General features: G+C 41.1%; 1 protein-coding gene across 2 annotated transcripts in view; it reads left to right on the top strand.

Moving 5' to 3' along the window:
* Window positions 1-15,294: 15,294 nt before the first annotated feature.
* The window catches only part of mkln1 (muskelin 1, intracellular mediator containing kelch motifs), a 44,502-nt gene continuing 42,751 nt past the window's right edge, over window positions 15,295-17,045 (top strand). For both annotated transcript variants that reach the window (XM_022215445.2, XM_022215444.2), the window contains exons 1-2: window positions 15,295-15,418; window positions 16,553-16,622. In XM_022215445.2, the coding sequence (XP_022071137.1) occupies window positions 15,339-15,418; window positions 16,553-16,622 (150 nt within the window). In that variant the 5' untranslated portion in view covers window positions 15,295-15,338. The remainder of the gene's footprint in view (window positions 15,419-16,552; window positions 16,623-17,045) is intronic.

The following is a 17,045-nucleotide window of genomic DNA, read 5'->3' as shown; positions in this document are numbered from 1 at the left end:
AAGGACTGAGAGCCAGATACAGAGATTTAGCAGCAAGAACCAACGGAGGAAGGTCTGGCTGCATAAATCGTTGTCAGCGCCGGCCATTTACATGTGGTAGCAGAGGAAAGGATGAAAACAACACATACTCATTTATATCCAAATGAAACGGGTATATTTGTTGAGACAAGGCAAACACAAACATCTGACAGACGTCATGCATAGTCTGTGACGCAGGTTGGAAAGTCTGTCTTCACTAAGCACATGCATGCACCCGCAAAAACAGGCACAGATAAACAGGAACACACACAAACCAGCAGGCCATGTTATCACCGCTGGACTCCTCTGACACACTCCAGCCATTTCAGGCATGTCACTAATCTGAGGTTCAAGCTCATTGGTGGAATTCTGTGCATATAGGTTTGCCAAGAAATGCTCTCAAGGGCGGAAATAACAGCTTAGAGCTGTGAAAGCTTGCTTCAAAAGGCTGATGGATTTGTTTTCAGCTAATAAGGCCAAACACAGCAGGATTAATGCTGGTTAATGGTTAATGCCGCAGGATTATTGCAAATTTGATTATCATGCAAGTGCCGGAGAACAGCAAAGCTCATGTTCTGCCCTGCTTGTACTTGTCAGGGCACAGTTGTGGATTTGTTTACTAAGGAATGAGAGATAATTCCTACATTCAAAGTAAACACATTTGGTTGGTTTGGTTTCAAGCGAGGGGCGGAAGTGCGAATTCAAAGGTGACGCAAACCTGCGTGTTTCTACTGAAGAAGGAACCAGGGATCACATGAAACGTTCAAATACCAGCACAGCGCTATCAGTTCACTTTATGTAAGCACTTTCTTGATATAATTCATACTGAGAAAACATCGTGTCAGAGCTTTGTTGCTGGTTGATTGTGCATCACAGAGTTACTGTTTTTCTGTTATGTAACGTCTGTCCTGGACTCTAAAGCTCATACCACATATTTCACAGTGCATGCATTCAGTGTGCTGCCTACATTAGCACTAGCTGTAAGTGGGGAAACTGCTGACCTTACACAAGGGGCCCATAAAAAACAAGGCCATGGGTCATTTGTGCGAGCTGCTTATTATGACCTATAGTTACATTTTATTGTTATGTGACTTCTACTAGATGTTCCAGAAAAACATGTTTATGCTCTCGTGACAGCTCCCTCTAGTGGCTCTAGTTACTATGACAGGAGCGGACCGGAGACATCAGGTGATGTTGTTAAAGGGCCACAAAGCTGGCATAGATAGGAGGATGGGGTGGATGGATGGGTTAACAAAACAAGACTTGGACTTCAACATAGGAAACTGCTTTAGGGATAAATGGTAAATGGTCTGTATTTATATAGGACTTTACTATACCTGCAAGGTACCCAAAGCGCTTTACATGATACATCACATTCACCCATTCATACACTGATGGCAGAAGCTACCATGCAAGGTGCTAACCATGACCCATCAGGAGCAATTAGGGGTTAGGTGTCTGAGCACAACAGGCCGAGGATTGAACCGGCAACCTTCCGGTTGCAAGACGGCCACTCTACCCACTGAGCCATGCCGCTCAATATTGTAGTTTGTTTTAAGTACAATATTGAGCATGTTTATGATAGTAGCAGTGATGACAAGCATCACTTAACAAAGCCTTAACAAAGCATTTACTTTAACCCAAACCATGGGTTTTTGTGCCTAAACCTAAACAAACCTTTACTCTAGCTTTGCCACATCACAGTTAAATTAAATTACATTTTCAACATAAACTTTCAACCATTTATCTGTCCTGTTTCTTCTATGGCTTGTATCAAATGACGGGGTTATAGCACCATATGTTTATTTAGGTCGGAGCCTGTCCTCCGTCATGGGTTTAAATGACGATAACAAGTAGTTGGTAGGAAGGAGGTCTGGGTGGATGTGTGGGCCAAACAAACATTTGATTTCACAATGTTTGGCCACTTTTCATTTCCTGATTCAAATGAATCGTCAGCATCATTTCTTTTAAACAAGTCTGATCATGATTTATTTTTTTATTGATGACAAGGACCCTCTAACCTTAACGAATGATCGTTCCTTGAACCCAACAAAGTGTTGAAACCTAACAAAGCCTTTACCATAGCTCCGTCACACCATAATAGGAGAAGTTATTCAATATTCAACAGTGATTTTTAACAGCTAGTGTATAGCTTATCAGATGGTAAGCCACCTACATGCCAGAGGAACTGAGTTCATATGTAGACCACGAGTGCAAGACTGAATTACTGAATTAGATTGTTGACTGAAGTGTTACAGAAACAAGTGTGTGCTTGTTCTGTTGCTGTTCTGTTTTATTGAATCTTGTGATCATTTTTAAAGTTGATTAAAACTGCTTATAAGAAATTACTATATATAATGAAAGAAGATTTAGAAGCAAACTCTGCAGCTCCCCTCAGCTCTGAGAAACAATTGAAGAGTTCATTTGCAAAAACAGATAACTCCGTTTTGATAAATTTTCAGAAAACTTTTTTTTTATTGTTTACTTGAGATAATATCAATCAAACTGAAGTTGAGTGGATTTTCACTCAGGAGAAAAATACATGACAAAATAGAGAAAAAATAAATTATTAGTGTTATTATTATTATCTCAAGTAAACAATAAAAAAAATGAGTTTTCTGAAAACGGAGTTACCTGTTTTTGCAAATGAGCTCTTCAATTTAACATTTTTAGCTCATTATTTGGGTGTTAGGTTCCAAAAATTTGCTGTTTTTGTACAAATTAGCCCTCATTATCTGACTGTCCACAGCCTGCCTTCACCAAAGTGTAAACAGACAAAATCAGCCACCAGTTGGTGACATCTGTGTTGCATTGCTGTTCAATATCTAGCTGTTAAATATTTCCCTGCAGATTGGGTGAAATAAGAATAAATCTTGAGCTTGTATTCCAGCTATAAAGACAGTCCCTACTATATTTACATTTGCCAAATTACCTTAAACATTACATTAAAGTCTACTATGCACTAGAAAAATGCATAAATATGGAAATGTTTTAATAAACATGTTCATTTATACAGCAATAATGTGTTATTGTTGTAGGCAAAAACATCTCAGTTCAGCTTTAATTAACCCTCAGAAAATGATTACAGAAGCCTGTAAAGTCTTCACAGCCCAAATATATTGAATTGTATTTCTCATACAAAGTTAGAAGTGATTGATTATCATTATTATTGTTGTCAGTCATATTTCTTGTCAGCCAACCAAGTGATTAATTGGCTAACCTAATTATTTCAGCTTTGCAGTCTAAAATGGGTTTCCTCTCTCCTCCTGCTGCTCAGATCTGACAGGCTTTCCTATCAACTGGTGCTTCCTCCAGTTGGCCCAGTATGAGAGCAGCTCCGGATGAGACACTTGCATTAAAACAGTGAATACTTCCCCTCACTGCGGCCAGAATTAGAGGCTGTTTGAACTCTCTGTGTCACATCCACACACACATGTCTGACCTGTTATGAATCAGCAAAATGCTGGCTGGTGTGTGCATGTGTGTGTGCGTGTGTGTGTGTGTTTGCGCAATCTCCAGAGCAGCAGGCAGGTGGCTTTCTTGTTTTCTTCGCTGGCTTGTATTGAAATATTGAAGCGCTGACGGCACCACGGAGGCACGTTTCCAAACATCCCGCAGGATAAATGGACGGCTTTGTTCAACAAATAGGGACGCTGCTTAAAAGCCACACTAACATAAATTACATTTACAGTCTGAAAACTGCAGACACGTTTAATACGCAAGTTTGCAAAACGTAATTCCTCGCATCACTGCGCATTAAGACGCAGAACTACCAAACATTACAATCCTTTACTGTCCAACTTGTTTTAGAGATGGTAATAAAACTACATAAGTCTCTCAGACTTAGTCACTGCGATTCTTGCTGCTGACTTGCTGTAAATGTCGCACAAAATCATCAACAACTTGTACTTGTTCTTGGCATCCCGACGCAGAGCTCCAGGTTGGGCGGAATGTTTCCAGTCCTGCCTGGAGCGCCGAGCTGAACGTGAAAACGCTGTTGTCAGCCTCCAGAGTCTAGCCCTTATTCCCGCTTGTTTACTTCAACTTCAATTTCTATGTGCGCAACACCACCTGGAATGCAGACACTGGCGGACAGACAGTGCGCGAAAACGCACATGGCCCGTGATCAAGACTCTCCCCTGCAGGGTTACTGCGCTCTCTCCAACAAACACACTTTTCCAAAAGCACAGAGATGCGGCTCCAGTACAATACAGCACAACACCAGCGCGCAAACGCACCTGCAGCAGCAACACGGAGCCGATCCCACATCAGCCGAGCCATTAGACATAACTTCACTCACGCTGAGGCGCTCCTCCGCTGCTCCGGGACCACGGCGAGATACGCGCACTGACAGGCGACATTTTCCTCCTCTTTTAAAGTGCGTGTCAGAGCTGGCAGGTGCAGCTGCGAACACAGAGGTCCCGTCCGATGAGGCGCAGTGAGTCCGACTCGGCCCGCCCCGCTCAGGATCGGCCGGGCTCGGCCCCGCTGGCCTGCTCCCTGTCGGCAGACGGCTGCGTACATTTCTGCTCCATTCTCCATCAGCAAGAGCTCAGCGCACTCTGGCTGGCTGTTCCTGCCTTTTCATTATATCATGTCCATGTGACACGCTCAGGCCTCAGTCAATGGAAACTTAAAGGGACCTCCCACGTGATGGCGCTTCGTGCGCGCTCACGCCAACCCCTGCGCGTCCCGGACACATAAGATGCTGCGGCCTTCTAAAAAGTAAAGCAGCGAACTGGAACACTGTCCGACAGGTTTCTGCCGAGTTTTTACTGGACTGATGACGAAGAGGAATGTAATATTGATATGAGCAATGCTGGTGATCACTTAAAGATGTGGTGATGAAGATAACTATTGTAACTGTGATGATGATGATGCTGATGATGATGCTGATGCTGATGATGATGATGATGATGATGATGATGATGACTGGTAGTGGTTATGATGAAGATGAAGATAACTATTAGTGGTTGTGATCAAGAATATGACACAAAAGATGAAGATGGTGATTAAAATAACTGTTGGCCGCTGTGATGATGAGGATGAAGATATCTGGTTGTGATGATGATGGCGGTGATGGAGATGATGAAGATAACTGTTAGTATTTGTGGTTCCAGTTCCAGGAACAGTGATGAAGATGAGGGTGATGCTGCCTCTCTGTTGGCCCTTCCTTTCTTTATTTCTTTCCCAGTGAGATCATGCTGTATGTGACATCATCATAGGGTGACTAATGTTGCCAGGAAGCAGTGCTGATGTCATATCAGGGCTTTTTGCATTTGCTTCCTGTGTTTACACTGAATTTACATGTTGAATATTTACTCTTGCTTACATTAACATCTCCTGTGTGTGTGTGTGTGTGTGTGTGTGTGTGTGTGTGTTCTTGTACTTGCTACATTGTGAGAACCATTTTCTGCATTTAACTATCAAAATGAGGACATTTTTACAAAGTGAGGACATTTTGGCCGGTCCTCACTTTGAAACAGCCATGTTTGAGGGTGAACACTTGCTTTTAGAGAACAGGTATGAATTGAGGTTTGGTTAGGGTTAGGGTAAGGATTAAGTTTAGGCAATCAGTTGTGATGGTTAAGGTTAGGGTAAGGCTCTAGGAAATGCATTACGCCTATGGATGTCCTCACTAAGATAGAAGTACAAACATGTGTGTGTGTGTGTGTGTGTGTGTGTGTGTGTGTGTGTGTGTGTGTGTGTGTGTGTGTGTGTGTGTGTGTCCCTGAGGGATACTACAAATGTATAGTACATTTCCTGCCTCGTAAATAAAAAAAATATTGCATATTGCTGGGTAATGCCCTGCAGTGATAATAAATGAAAATTAAACTGCTGTTCTGCTGAACAGAAAAGACTAACATCAAAGTACAGCTGAGGCTGACTGGAATTTAGTCAGCAGTTTTAAAGGTACAACCCTCATGAACTTAAAGGTGCTCTAAAAATATTTTTCTTGTAACCTTGGATCAAATCAATATACAGTGGGTACGGAAAGTATTCAGACCTCTTGAAATTTTTCACTCTCTGTGTCATTGCAGCCATTTGCCAAAATCAAAAAAGTTCATTTTATTTCTCATTAATGTACACTCAGCACCCCATCTTGACAGAAAAAAAACAGAAATGTAGAATTTTTTTGCAAATTTATTAAAAAAGAAAAACTGAAATATCACATGGTCATAAGTATTCAGACCCTTTGCAGCGACATTCATATTTAACTCACATGCTGTCCATTTCTTCTGATCCTCCTCGAGATGGTTCTGCTTCTTTATTGGAGTCCAGCTGTGTTTAATTAAACTGATTGGACTTGATTCGGAAAGGCACACACCTGTCTATATAAGACCTTACAGCTCACAGTGCATGTCAGAGGAAATGAGAATCATGAGGTCGAAGGAACTGCCCAAGGAGCTCGGAGACAGAATTGTGGCAAGGCACATATCTGGCCAAGGTTACAAAAGAATTTCTGCAGCACTCAAGGTTCCTAAGAGCACAGTGGCCTCCATAATCCTCAAATGGAAGAAGTTTGGGACGACCACAACTCTTCCTATAGACCTGGCCGTCCAGACAAACTGAGCAATGGTGGGAGAAGAGCCTTGGTGAGAGAGGTAAAGAAGAACCCAAAGATCACTGTGGCTGAGCTCCAGAGATGCAGTCGGGAGATAGGAGAAAGTTCCACAAAGTCAACTATCACTGCAGCCCTCCACCATTCAGGGCTTTATGGCAGAGTGGCCCGACGGAAGCCTCTCCTCAGTGCAAGACACATGAAAGCCCGCATAGAGTTTGCCAAAAAACACATGAAGGACTCCCAGACTATGAGAAATAAGATTCTCTGGTCTGATGAGACCAAGATTGAACTTTTTGGTGTTAATTCTAAGCAGTATGTGTGGAGAAAAGCAGGCACTGCTCATCACCTGCCCAATACAATCCCTACAGTGAAACATGGTGGTGGGAGCATCATGTTGTGGGGGTGTTTTTCAGCTGCAGGGACAGGACGACTGGTTGCAATTGGAGGAAGGATGAATGCCGCCAAGTACAGAGATATCCTGGAGGAAAACCTCTTCCAGAGTGCTCAGGACCTCAGACTGGGCCGAAGGTTCACCTTTCAACAGGACAATGACCCTAAGCACACAGCTAAAATAACAAAGGAGTGGCTTCAGAACAACTCTGTGACCGTTCTTGACTGGCCCAGCCAGAGCCCTGACCTAAACCCAGTTGAGCATCTCTGGAGAGACCTCAAAATAGCTGTCCACCAACGTTCACCATCCAACCTGACAGAACTGGAGAAGATCTGCAAAGAAGAATGGCAGAGGATTTCCTCTCCTTTTTTTTGATTGCTTTAAACATTTTAGTTTTTGTGGACAGGGATATAAGGCTTTTATTTTTTCCATGTGGGGATGAATAAAGTTGTTCTGATACAAATTTTTCAGCATGATGATTGCATTTTTGGGATGCACAGTGACCTGGTGGTTAGTACTGTCACCTTGCAGCTACAAGATCCCTGGTTTGTGTCCCTGCCTACTCGGGATCATTCTTCATGGAGTTTGCATGTTCTCCCTGTGCATACACACGTGGACAAAATTGTTGGTACCCCTCAGTTAAAGAAGGAAAAACCCACAATTCTCACTGAAATCACTTGAAACTCACAAAAGTAACAATAAATAAAAATTTATTGAAAATTAAGTAATCAAAAACAGCCATTACTTTTGAATTGTTGATTAACATAATTATTTAAAAAAACAAACTAATGAAACAGGCCTGGACAAAAATGATGGTACCTCTATAAAAGATTGAAAACTATTTGACCAGAGTGACATGATTAACTCAGGTGTGTCATTTAATTGACATCACAGGTGTTTCCAAACTCATAATCAGTCAGTCTGCCTATTTAAAGGGAGACAAGTAGTCACCCTGCTGTTTGGTGAAAAGGTGTGTACCACACTGAACATGGACAACAGAAAGCGAAGGAGAGAATTGTCCCAGGACATCTGAAAAAAAATTCTAGACAAACATCTTAAAGGTAAAGGCTATAAGACCATCTCTAAACAGCTTGAAGTTCCTGTGACAACAGTGGCTCATATTATTCAGAAGTTCAAGACCCACGGGACAGTAGCCAACCTCCCTGGACATGGCCGCAAGAGGAAAATTGATGACAAATTGAAGAGACGGATCGTTGGAATTGTATCCAAAGAGCCCAGAGCAACCTCCAAAGAAATTAAAGGTGAACTCCAAGGCCAAGGTACATCAGTGTCAGATCGCACCATTCGTCGTTGTTTGAGCCAAAGTGGACTTCATGGGAGACGACCAAGGAGGACACCACTGCTGAAAAAAACTCATAAAAAAGCGAGACTGGAATTTGCAAAAATGCATGTTGACAAGCCACAAAGCTTCTGGGAGAATGTCCTTTGGACAGATGAGACCAAACTGGAGCTTTTTGGTAAGGCACATCAACTCTATGTTCATAGACTCAAAAGCCAAGCATACGAAGAAAAGAACACTGTCCCTACGGTGAAACATGGAGGAGGCTCAGTAATGTTTTGGGGCTGCTTTGCTGCATCTGGCACAGGGTGTCTTGAAAGTGTGCAAGGTACGATGAAATCTGAAGACTATCAAGGCATTCTGGAGAGAAATGTGCTGCCTAGTGTCAGAAAGCTTGGTCTCAGTCGCAGGTCATGGGTCTTCCAACAGGACAACGATCCGAAACACACAGCCAAAAACACCCAAGAATGGCTGAGAGAAAAGCGTTGGACTATTCTAAAGTGGCCTTCTATGAGCCCAGATCTGAATCCCATTGAACATATGTGGAAGGAGCTGAAACATGCCATTTGGAGAAGACACCCATCAAACCTGAGACAACTGGAGCTGTTTGCTCATGAGGAGTGGGCCAAAATACCTGTTGACAGCTGCAGAACGCTCATTGACAAATACAGAAATCGTTTAATTGCAGTGATTGCCTCAAAAGGTTGTGCAACAAAATATTAAGTTATGGGTACCATCATTTTTGTCCAGCCCTATTTCATTAGTTTGTTTTTTTAAATAATTATGTTAATCAACAATTCAAAAGTGATGGCTGATTTTGATTATTTAATTTTCAATAAATTTTTATTTATTGTTACTTTTGTGAGTTTCAAGTGATTTCAGTGAGAATTGTGGGTTTTTCCTTCTTTAACTGAGGGGTACCAACAATTTTGTCCACGTGTGTACATGGGTTTTCTCCAGGTTCTCCAGCTTCCTCCCATAGTTCAAAACATGCTGAGGTTAACTGGTGATTCTTAATAGTCTGTAGGTGTGAATTTGAGTGTGATTGTTTGTCTCTATATGTAGCCCTGTGATCAGTTGATGGATTGGACTTCTTGGATGAGAAATTTAATTTTTGAAATGTTTGAGCACCAAAATGATAGAAATCAGCTTGAGGGGGAATAAACTAATTAGGTTCAGGTGAGGCTCACTGTGACGGCACCATGGACTGTAAATAAGGATGGCCACCACCATCATGTCTGATTATTCCCAACTCCCAGGTAATCCAAGAATGAGTAAAGAGGCGGAGTCGGAGTTGAGTTGAGGCTGACCATGGACTGTCCTGTTATGACACTCACCTGTTCATCAAAGCACATAATCAAATATAACGTGATGCCTTAATACAATGTGAACATGTGAGTTATATAAAAAATCTCACCTTGTACAATTGTAATGAACAAGGACCAAAATAGTTTTTGTAACAGCTGTTAGCATGTGTATTGCCGCTGTAAAGTTGGACATTTGGACATGGGTGTCTCTGAAGATTGATCAGCTTTTGAAGCCAGCCTCAAATGGACATTCAAGGAACTGCAGCTTTTGGCTTCATTTTCAGCCTTGAAGGTTGCTGCTTGGAATGAACTCAATTTAAATCATCATCTAACCTACACTCAGACATACAATAAAACCTTTCTCAAACTCACATTATAGAACACTTGCCAGTGTTACTCAATAATAAAATAATTCTCGCTTGTGTCTGGGTTTACATCCCTACAAATGAAAATTGACCAGTGCCCTTCAATTTGCAGTAAGTGGAAACCAGGCTCTGCCAAGTGCTGGATGTGCACTTAAAAGAAACGCCATTATCATTCACTTCACGTCATCAAACCTGGAAGAGGTCCACTTGCAGATGATTCATCAAAAACTCACACTTCTACAGACATTTGGCAAAAATATCAAATCCAAAGTAAGGCTTGAGCATGCTGAACAGCTACTGGCTGCTACCTGAACTTTATCCACACTCTGTCCTCTTGGTGCCTTCATGTTAATTTCTACTTTTAGAAGTCCTTTACTATATAATTATCAACTTAAATCATCATTTTTCTTCCTGCTGTTTTGCAAACAAATGAATCCACTTTAAAACAAGCACAGTGACTGCTTTTATTATTATATCTTACACTTCAAAATGCCTGAAATGAAAGAAACTGCAATCATCTCAGCTATTTCTTAATTTTTTCTTTGGCTTTATATTTTGTAATGTTGGACTGTTGCCACTTTGACAAGGTTGTTGAACACTAGGAATATACGACCAATGACAAAATCTGTTATGCTGTATCAATTTGCATAAACATCGTCAACTAAATTAAAGCACAGTGGCTGCATTGTTTAAAGAAAAAACAAGTTTGATCTCTGAATATTAACCAAAATTACTTAACTGATGCTAAAGAATGGAACAAAGAGCCCAGCTCAAATGCAAATCGTTTATGGTGTCACAAAGTCAAAAGACATGCATGCAGTAAATAAAATTCATAAACTCTGCAATGAAAACTATTTGAGTCAGCGTGATGGAGGGGCTTGATGGCAGTCAGGACCGTGTGAACATACCAGAGGTCCGGGGGTCTCAGAGGCTCGCAGACCCCCTGTGGTTTGAATTAGAGCGGATTACAAGTCTCACCAACAAAAGACACCTCTCGGCTCCCCCTGCCTACTTTTCTTGTGCTGTCTGCTCTTCTGTTCAAGCAACATTGCCAGCTAAAAGTGGCTCCTTTTGTGCAGCCAACCCACTGTGCTGAGAAAGTCTAAAATAAGACATCCATCGCCCGAGTGTACAATGTACTCACTGGAGATAAATATTCAGACTCAAAGTAACACTCATCGGTTCATTTATTTTAATTTATTGATCTACAAGACGTTAAATATAAGAGACCACCACCACGTGTTGTCACACATTACACTGAAAAGTGCTCAAAATTCCAAAGCAACAACCTCTTGAGTTTGGGGGTTTTAGACTGGAACATTTCTTCAGTAGGAAAGAAAAAATGCAAGCCCTGTGGGTTTAAATGTTATTAATATAAAATGATACAGTGAACTAAGCTAATCCTGACCACCTATAGGTAGCAGGTGAGGGAGGAGGGGCTGGAGAGATTAATTTTTTTTATAAATATAATGCAGGGCACTGCAGTGGACTTGTGTCTGAGGATATTATAGGGCTTGTACAAAGTCTTTACAGTTTGAAAAATATTTCATTTTACCTAGTCTTCAATCTGTTTGAATTCAAATATAATCCTTGACAGTATGATTTTGTACAAACATTCTTTTAAAATCTGAAATGAAATAATCTTGTCCTCCTATTTATTGCCTCCTGCTGTTAACATTAGCAAGCTTTAAATAATCATGATCAAAACATACAAGAAAGTTAACATGAACAGCGAGTAAAATAAATGAAGTGGCAATACACATTAATAGCTGTGGATATTCTCTAAACTTTTGCAGTTTCAATTATAGTAACATTTTAGAGGTGACAATTAAGGCTTTGAGAGCCTGAGAAGGTGTGGGACCTTAAAAGTGCTTGAATTTTACTCTTAAAATCCATCTCTGATTGTTAATTCTACTGAAATAAAATACTAAAATACTCAGCTATTGCTTTGACTGCTTATTACTCCACCAAGGATCGCGGTGGAGTTGCCTGACAGTCAGCATTGGTTTGTCTGTCTGTTTTTCTGTTCGCAACATTACTCAAAAACAGACAAACGGATTTGGATGAAATTTTCAGGGAAGGTCAGAAATGACACAAAGACCATGTGATTAGATTTTGGCAGTGATGCAGCTTATAGTCCGAATCCACAGATTGTGAAAGATTTCTGTATCATTGCGAGATAGCGGCACAGTATCACTGTAACTGTGACAACAACACAATCCTACTACAAATCGACCACTACGGACTTATCAGGACTTTTCCATCAGAAATGATACAAGGAACAATTGATTAAATTGTAGGGGTGTTTCTGAGTTCCATCAATTCCTGCCACCTGCTACATAATTAGATCATGCAATTCAGTATCCGTACATAATATACATGTCTAACACACGCCTGTGTTCAGCACAAGGTCATTTTGTTTGTGGGTACATCTATATTAAATGGACACATTCTATGCTGACATAATTTCTGACCATCAATAATTAATAAATAAATGCTGCATTTCTACAACAAAATGCTGCATTTCTGACAGTGTCATATAGGGGAATGAACAGCCTTGGCAGAGTACTGCGCTCTCTGAGTGCTTTTCTAGTTTTACTCACGCTAAAACATCACATGGACATGTCAACAGGGTAAAAAAATGAGATTTTCACTGGATGGGGTCTTTAAAAGCTGTATGAACCCTACTGTGATTATGTACAATTAAAATAGGCTTGTAGTGACTACCTCTGCCTCCTGATTGAGTTTTTAATATGAGGTAAACGGAAGTCTGAGTAGGCACAAAGTTGAAATGTGTTTGTAGGAAAACTCACAGGAAATAATATTTGACTTTTCAACCACAAACCCAATCTTGTTAGTATAAGATGTAAGAATATAAGGGCAGCTTTGAAAATTCTCTTCTTGACATCAGAGTAAAAGCAATAACACTTATCCTTTAAAATGGATTTTAGCATCAATAAACTGTGAGGGAATATAGCTGTAACATAAATATATTCCTTACGAGCATAGATTATAGTGATAATTAAGAGCCTTAGCTTGCCTCCGGTTAACTGGAACAAAGCTACGCTCACATTACTCACCAAATGATTCATCCACCCTGTATGACTCTACATGTAGAGAAACTCTGAGGTCACCCTCAAAGTTGCTTTTAGATAAGGGACTCTGCAGTCATGCTGTTTTTGTTTCAGAGAGGAAACACTGTAATCTACAGTCTAGTAATGGCTATAGAGAGCAGATGATCGAATAATCAACTTAATGTCTAGACGAGGCAAGATTGGACATTCTATATAGCAGAGATAACTATGACTGTATGAAAATCCACAAATTTCGGAATGTACATAGATAAACATGCATAAAGACACAGTACAGTTGTACACTTTTAGTAGTACATTTAAATGGTTTTTATTTACTGTTAGATTTAGAGAGAAAACACTCAGGTTCTACGCATCACTGAAACATGATATAACATCAGCTGGCATAATTAGTGCCATAAGGCGGGGACTTCTTTACCTCCTTTTGAAGTCCTGTCTTCAGACCAGTTCATACTTTCTGTGTCTGCATGCCCAACAGGGTCCCCGAGGGTCCATGGCATGCAGCCCAAAATTTGTTACTGCACAGACTGAACGCACTGCAAGTGTGCCAGGAAAAGAAATGATGCCTAAAACAAGTGCTTGTTATGAGGAGAGACTGCACATGGAGATTTTCAGTCATTGATACCTTCAGAATTCTTTGTTTTTTTAATTCTTCATTTTACCAGGTAAGATCAGTTGAGAACAATTTTTCATTTACAATGATGACCCAGCAAGAGACCCCAGCAGGAAGAAAGATAACAAATATAACAAAGAAAACCCAAAAACAATACATATACAAAAAAGGACAAACAAGTGTTTAGACAGAGATTAAAAACAGCCTAAATTAATGCTAGCAATTCAGTAAAAACATCACTGAAACAGCTGTAACTGAAGCTGCTGGACTTTGGAGGAGCTTTGGTGTGTTAATGCTTTCCATGGACTGAGTTCAAACAGTCATCCATCTATTATCTTTACACTTCTTATTTCTCATTAGGGGCACTGGGGGCTGGAGCCTATCCCTTTCGGGTGAAGGCCGGGGACACTCTGGACACGTCACCAGTCTGTCACAGGGTTATACACAGAGTAACACTACTCACATTCACACCTACGGACAATTTAGGGTCTCTATTAAACATCCGCATGTTTTTGGACTGTGGGACGAAACTGGAGAACCTGGAGAAAACCCACTCATGTACAGGGAGAACATGCAAACTCCATGTAGAAAGATCCCAGGAAGGCAGGGACGTGAACCGGGGATCTTCTTGTTGCAAGGTGACAGTGCTAACCACCGTTCCACTGTGCAGCTCTCGAACACACTCAGAAGTTCTAAATTCTCCAGAAATCCTGTGCTACGTCTGCCCACTGGGCTTACCACACCTGAGAAATAAACATACTGGCATGCTGCTGCAGGCCAATCACGCTGTTACTTCCTGTAAAAAGAGCAAAGTCACAGTCTTTCAGAAACATGTCCAGGAACCCTGTATGTTTTTCTGGGACTGATATGGCAGACAAAGTTAAACAGGGTCTGTGTTGCTCATTTTTGCCCTGTAGGGCCAGAGGCAGATGTATCCGGCCATGACACAGGGAGATTTGTGAACTTATAGATATCACGTCATTGTTTCTGGAAAGAGAGCTGAGAAGTACAGCCCAAAGTACTGGAGTACACGCTTTCATATTATTTGGGTACTCCTTTAGCTTTGAAGTAGCACTTTGGCGGCTAAAGCTGATAAATTATTGGAGAAGATGTAGTAATGTAGTGTTTTATTACCTCCGCCAAGGAGGTTATGTGACACCCGGCGTTTGTGTGTCAGTCTGTCTGTCTGTCTTTTAGCTATATAACTCAAAAACGCCTGGGCAGATTCACATGAAATTTTGAGGGGATGTAGACTATGGTAAGAGGAAGAGCTGATTTAATTTTGGTGGCAATCCGGAAAGGATCCTGGATTCTGGATCACTTTGAATTTTTGGTATGTTTTAGTATGTGGTCCAAAATATGACAAAAACATCATAGGTTAGTATGTCGTCCAACAAATTGGAGCAAGGTGTCCAGATAGCTCAAATGGTTAAGAAGGTCATTCGTAAACAGAACCGTGTCAGAGACACAAGTTTGATTCCAGCTCATGATCATTTACTGCATGGGTTTCCTGTTTTCCTCTCTATCCTTGGCGGAGGTCTGCACTCTCTGAGTGATTTTCTAGTTATTATTTAAATGTATACATGCAGGCCGCTGTGTACAAACCAACCACAGGTGTAGTGTCTCTTTAAGGCTGTCACTGCTCGCTCCTGCTAGCCTCCTGCTGCCTGTTATTTTCTGCAACAAGATGGCTGTCGTTCCTGAGAGCAGGGTCCTCACTTTCAGCGTTTTTAAATGGAGCTCTTACTCCTCTACATATTTACCTGAGTGAGTACTGCGCACATAAGCTCGCCCAGCGTGTGCATTAGGTGTTGCGCCTATATGTGCTGTTTTATCGCCTCAGTGCAGTAGGGTGTTTGTTCCAGCCGGCCCGGCTGGCCTAGCTCGTCTGCGAGCCCAGCCAGCTAGCGCTAGCTTTGTCATCAGCGGGAGGGACGTTCGGTTTGGAGACTGTACCGCCCGTCTCGGATGTTGTTAATGCACTGTGGTAAACAGTCGTTGGTGAAGGATCGTATGTCCGAATAAACATCGTTTGGCTATTTCTGGGGAACATGTAGTTAACTGGCAGTGACGCCTGGCTAATACAATTAATTACTTGATTTGGTGCATTTACTTAATATGTAAACAAAGCAAAATGAAGTGATAGCATTTTCTTACCAAGAGCATATTTTGAATTCGCAGGCCCCAGTAATTATCATTGAAACTAGTTCGGCATATTTTATGCAACGCCCGACTAATAAATTGATTAAACTAGATTAGATTTTAGTGTTTCTTTCTGCTGAGTGCACTTCGGTACCCTATTGTATTAAAAACGAGCGCCCGCGTTAGCTGACTGGACCCAGAGCTAAAGTAGGTAACTAGCTGCTGTTATCTAACCAACGAGCCCTGCTTTAGCAGCTATGCTAATGAGGTTGTTTACTGGCTACGTGAGACTGGGGTTACGAAACATCATGTCCCACTTTGTGGCTCGCTTACACATGTTAACACCCCTAAATGTTGTAATTCATTGTGAGTGAAGTCACCTACAGTTTGAAAGCTCTCGCCTGTTGCTGGTTCAGCACTCAGGCTGCACTTAAGCTGTAGCTTGTTGGCGGGCTAACAAAAACAACAATTTCTTAGCGGTAATTAATTTCTTAGCAGTAATAATTTTCAAAATTGTCCTTCGAGCGCGATCTTGCTGGACTCTATACGCAGTAGTATTATTTTGTGATTTTTGTACAGATATAGCTAGTTTATATATGTATAGGAACACACATTTATTCTGCCTAATAACACATTGTGAGTCCAGGCTCCTAACTTTGATGCAGTGTTATATAGGTTTTATCATTGTGGTGCTGCTGTAATGCATTAAACTTGCACGGGTGTAAATAAACTCCACCTGTCTGTATGTGTGTTCTTTAGGAATATCTTGGTGGATAAACCTAATGATCAGTCTTCCAGGTGGTCTTCTGAGAGCAACTATCCTCCACAGGTAGGTCTAAACTGGGTCAGACAAGTTGTTCCCTTCACTGATGGCAGCTTTCCTTCAATGCCGTTTTTTAATTGATTTGTGTAGGCAAATATAGGTGGTTCCAAATAACTGGATGAGAGGTCAACAATCTAGCTCCATCTGCTTTTTTAAAGTTTAATAGCTGGTCTGTATGATGTCGAAAAGTGGCATGTTATATTTTCCCAAATTAATCAGAAATGATGTATTCATATTGTTTGCTGTATATAACAAGCAGTCAAAATCTGAGAACACAATTCTGCAGTAAGTTGTTACAAAGATAAGCATCACATCATCAGATCTGAGGTGTTTTAACTGGCAGATGTTTTAATCTTTTGTTTGAAACATGACAAAATAGTTATTGTTACATCTGTAGACAACCAAATACCTTGTGTGAGTAATAGACTG

The sequence above is a fragment of the Acanthochromis polyacanthus genome, chromosome 1 (genome assembly GCF_021347895.1).
Source record: "Acanthochromis polyacanthus isolate Apoly-LR-REF ecotype Palm Island chromosome 1, KAUST_Apoly_ChrSc, whole genome shotgun sequence".
Taxonomy (NCBI): domain Eukaryota; kingdom Metazoa; phylum Chordata; class Actinopteri; family Pomacentridae; genus Acanthochromis; species Acanthochromis polyacanthus.
Note: the sequence above shows the minus strand (reverse complement) of the source record. Positions and strands in the feature narration are given on the sequence as shown.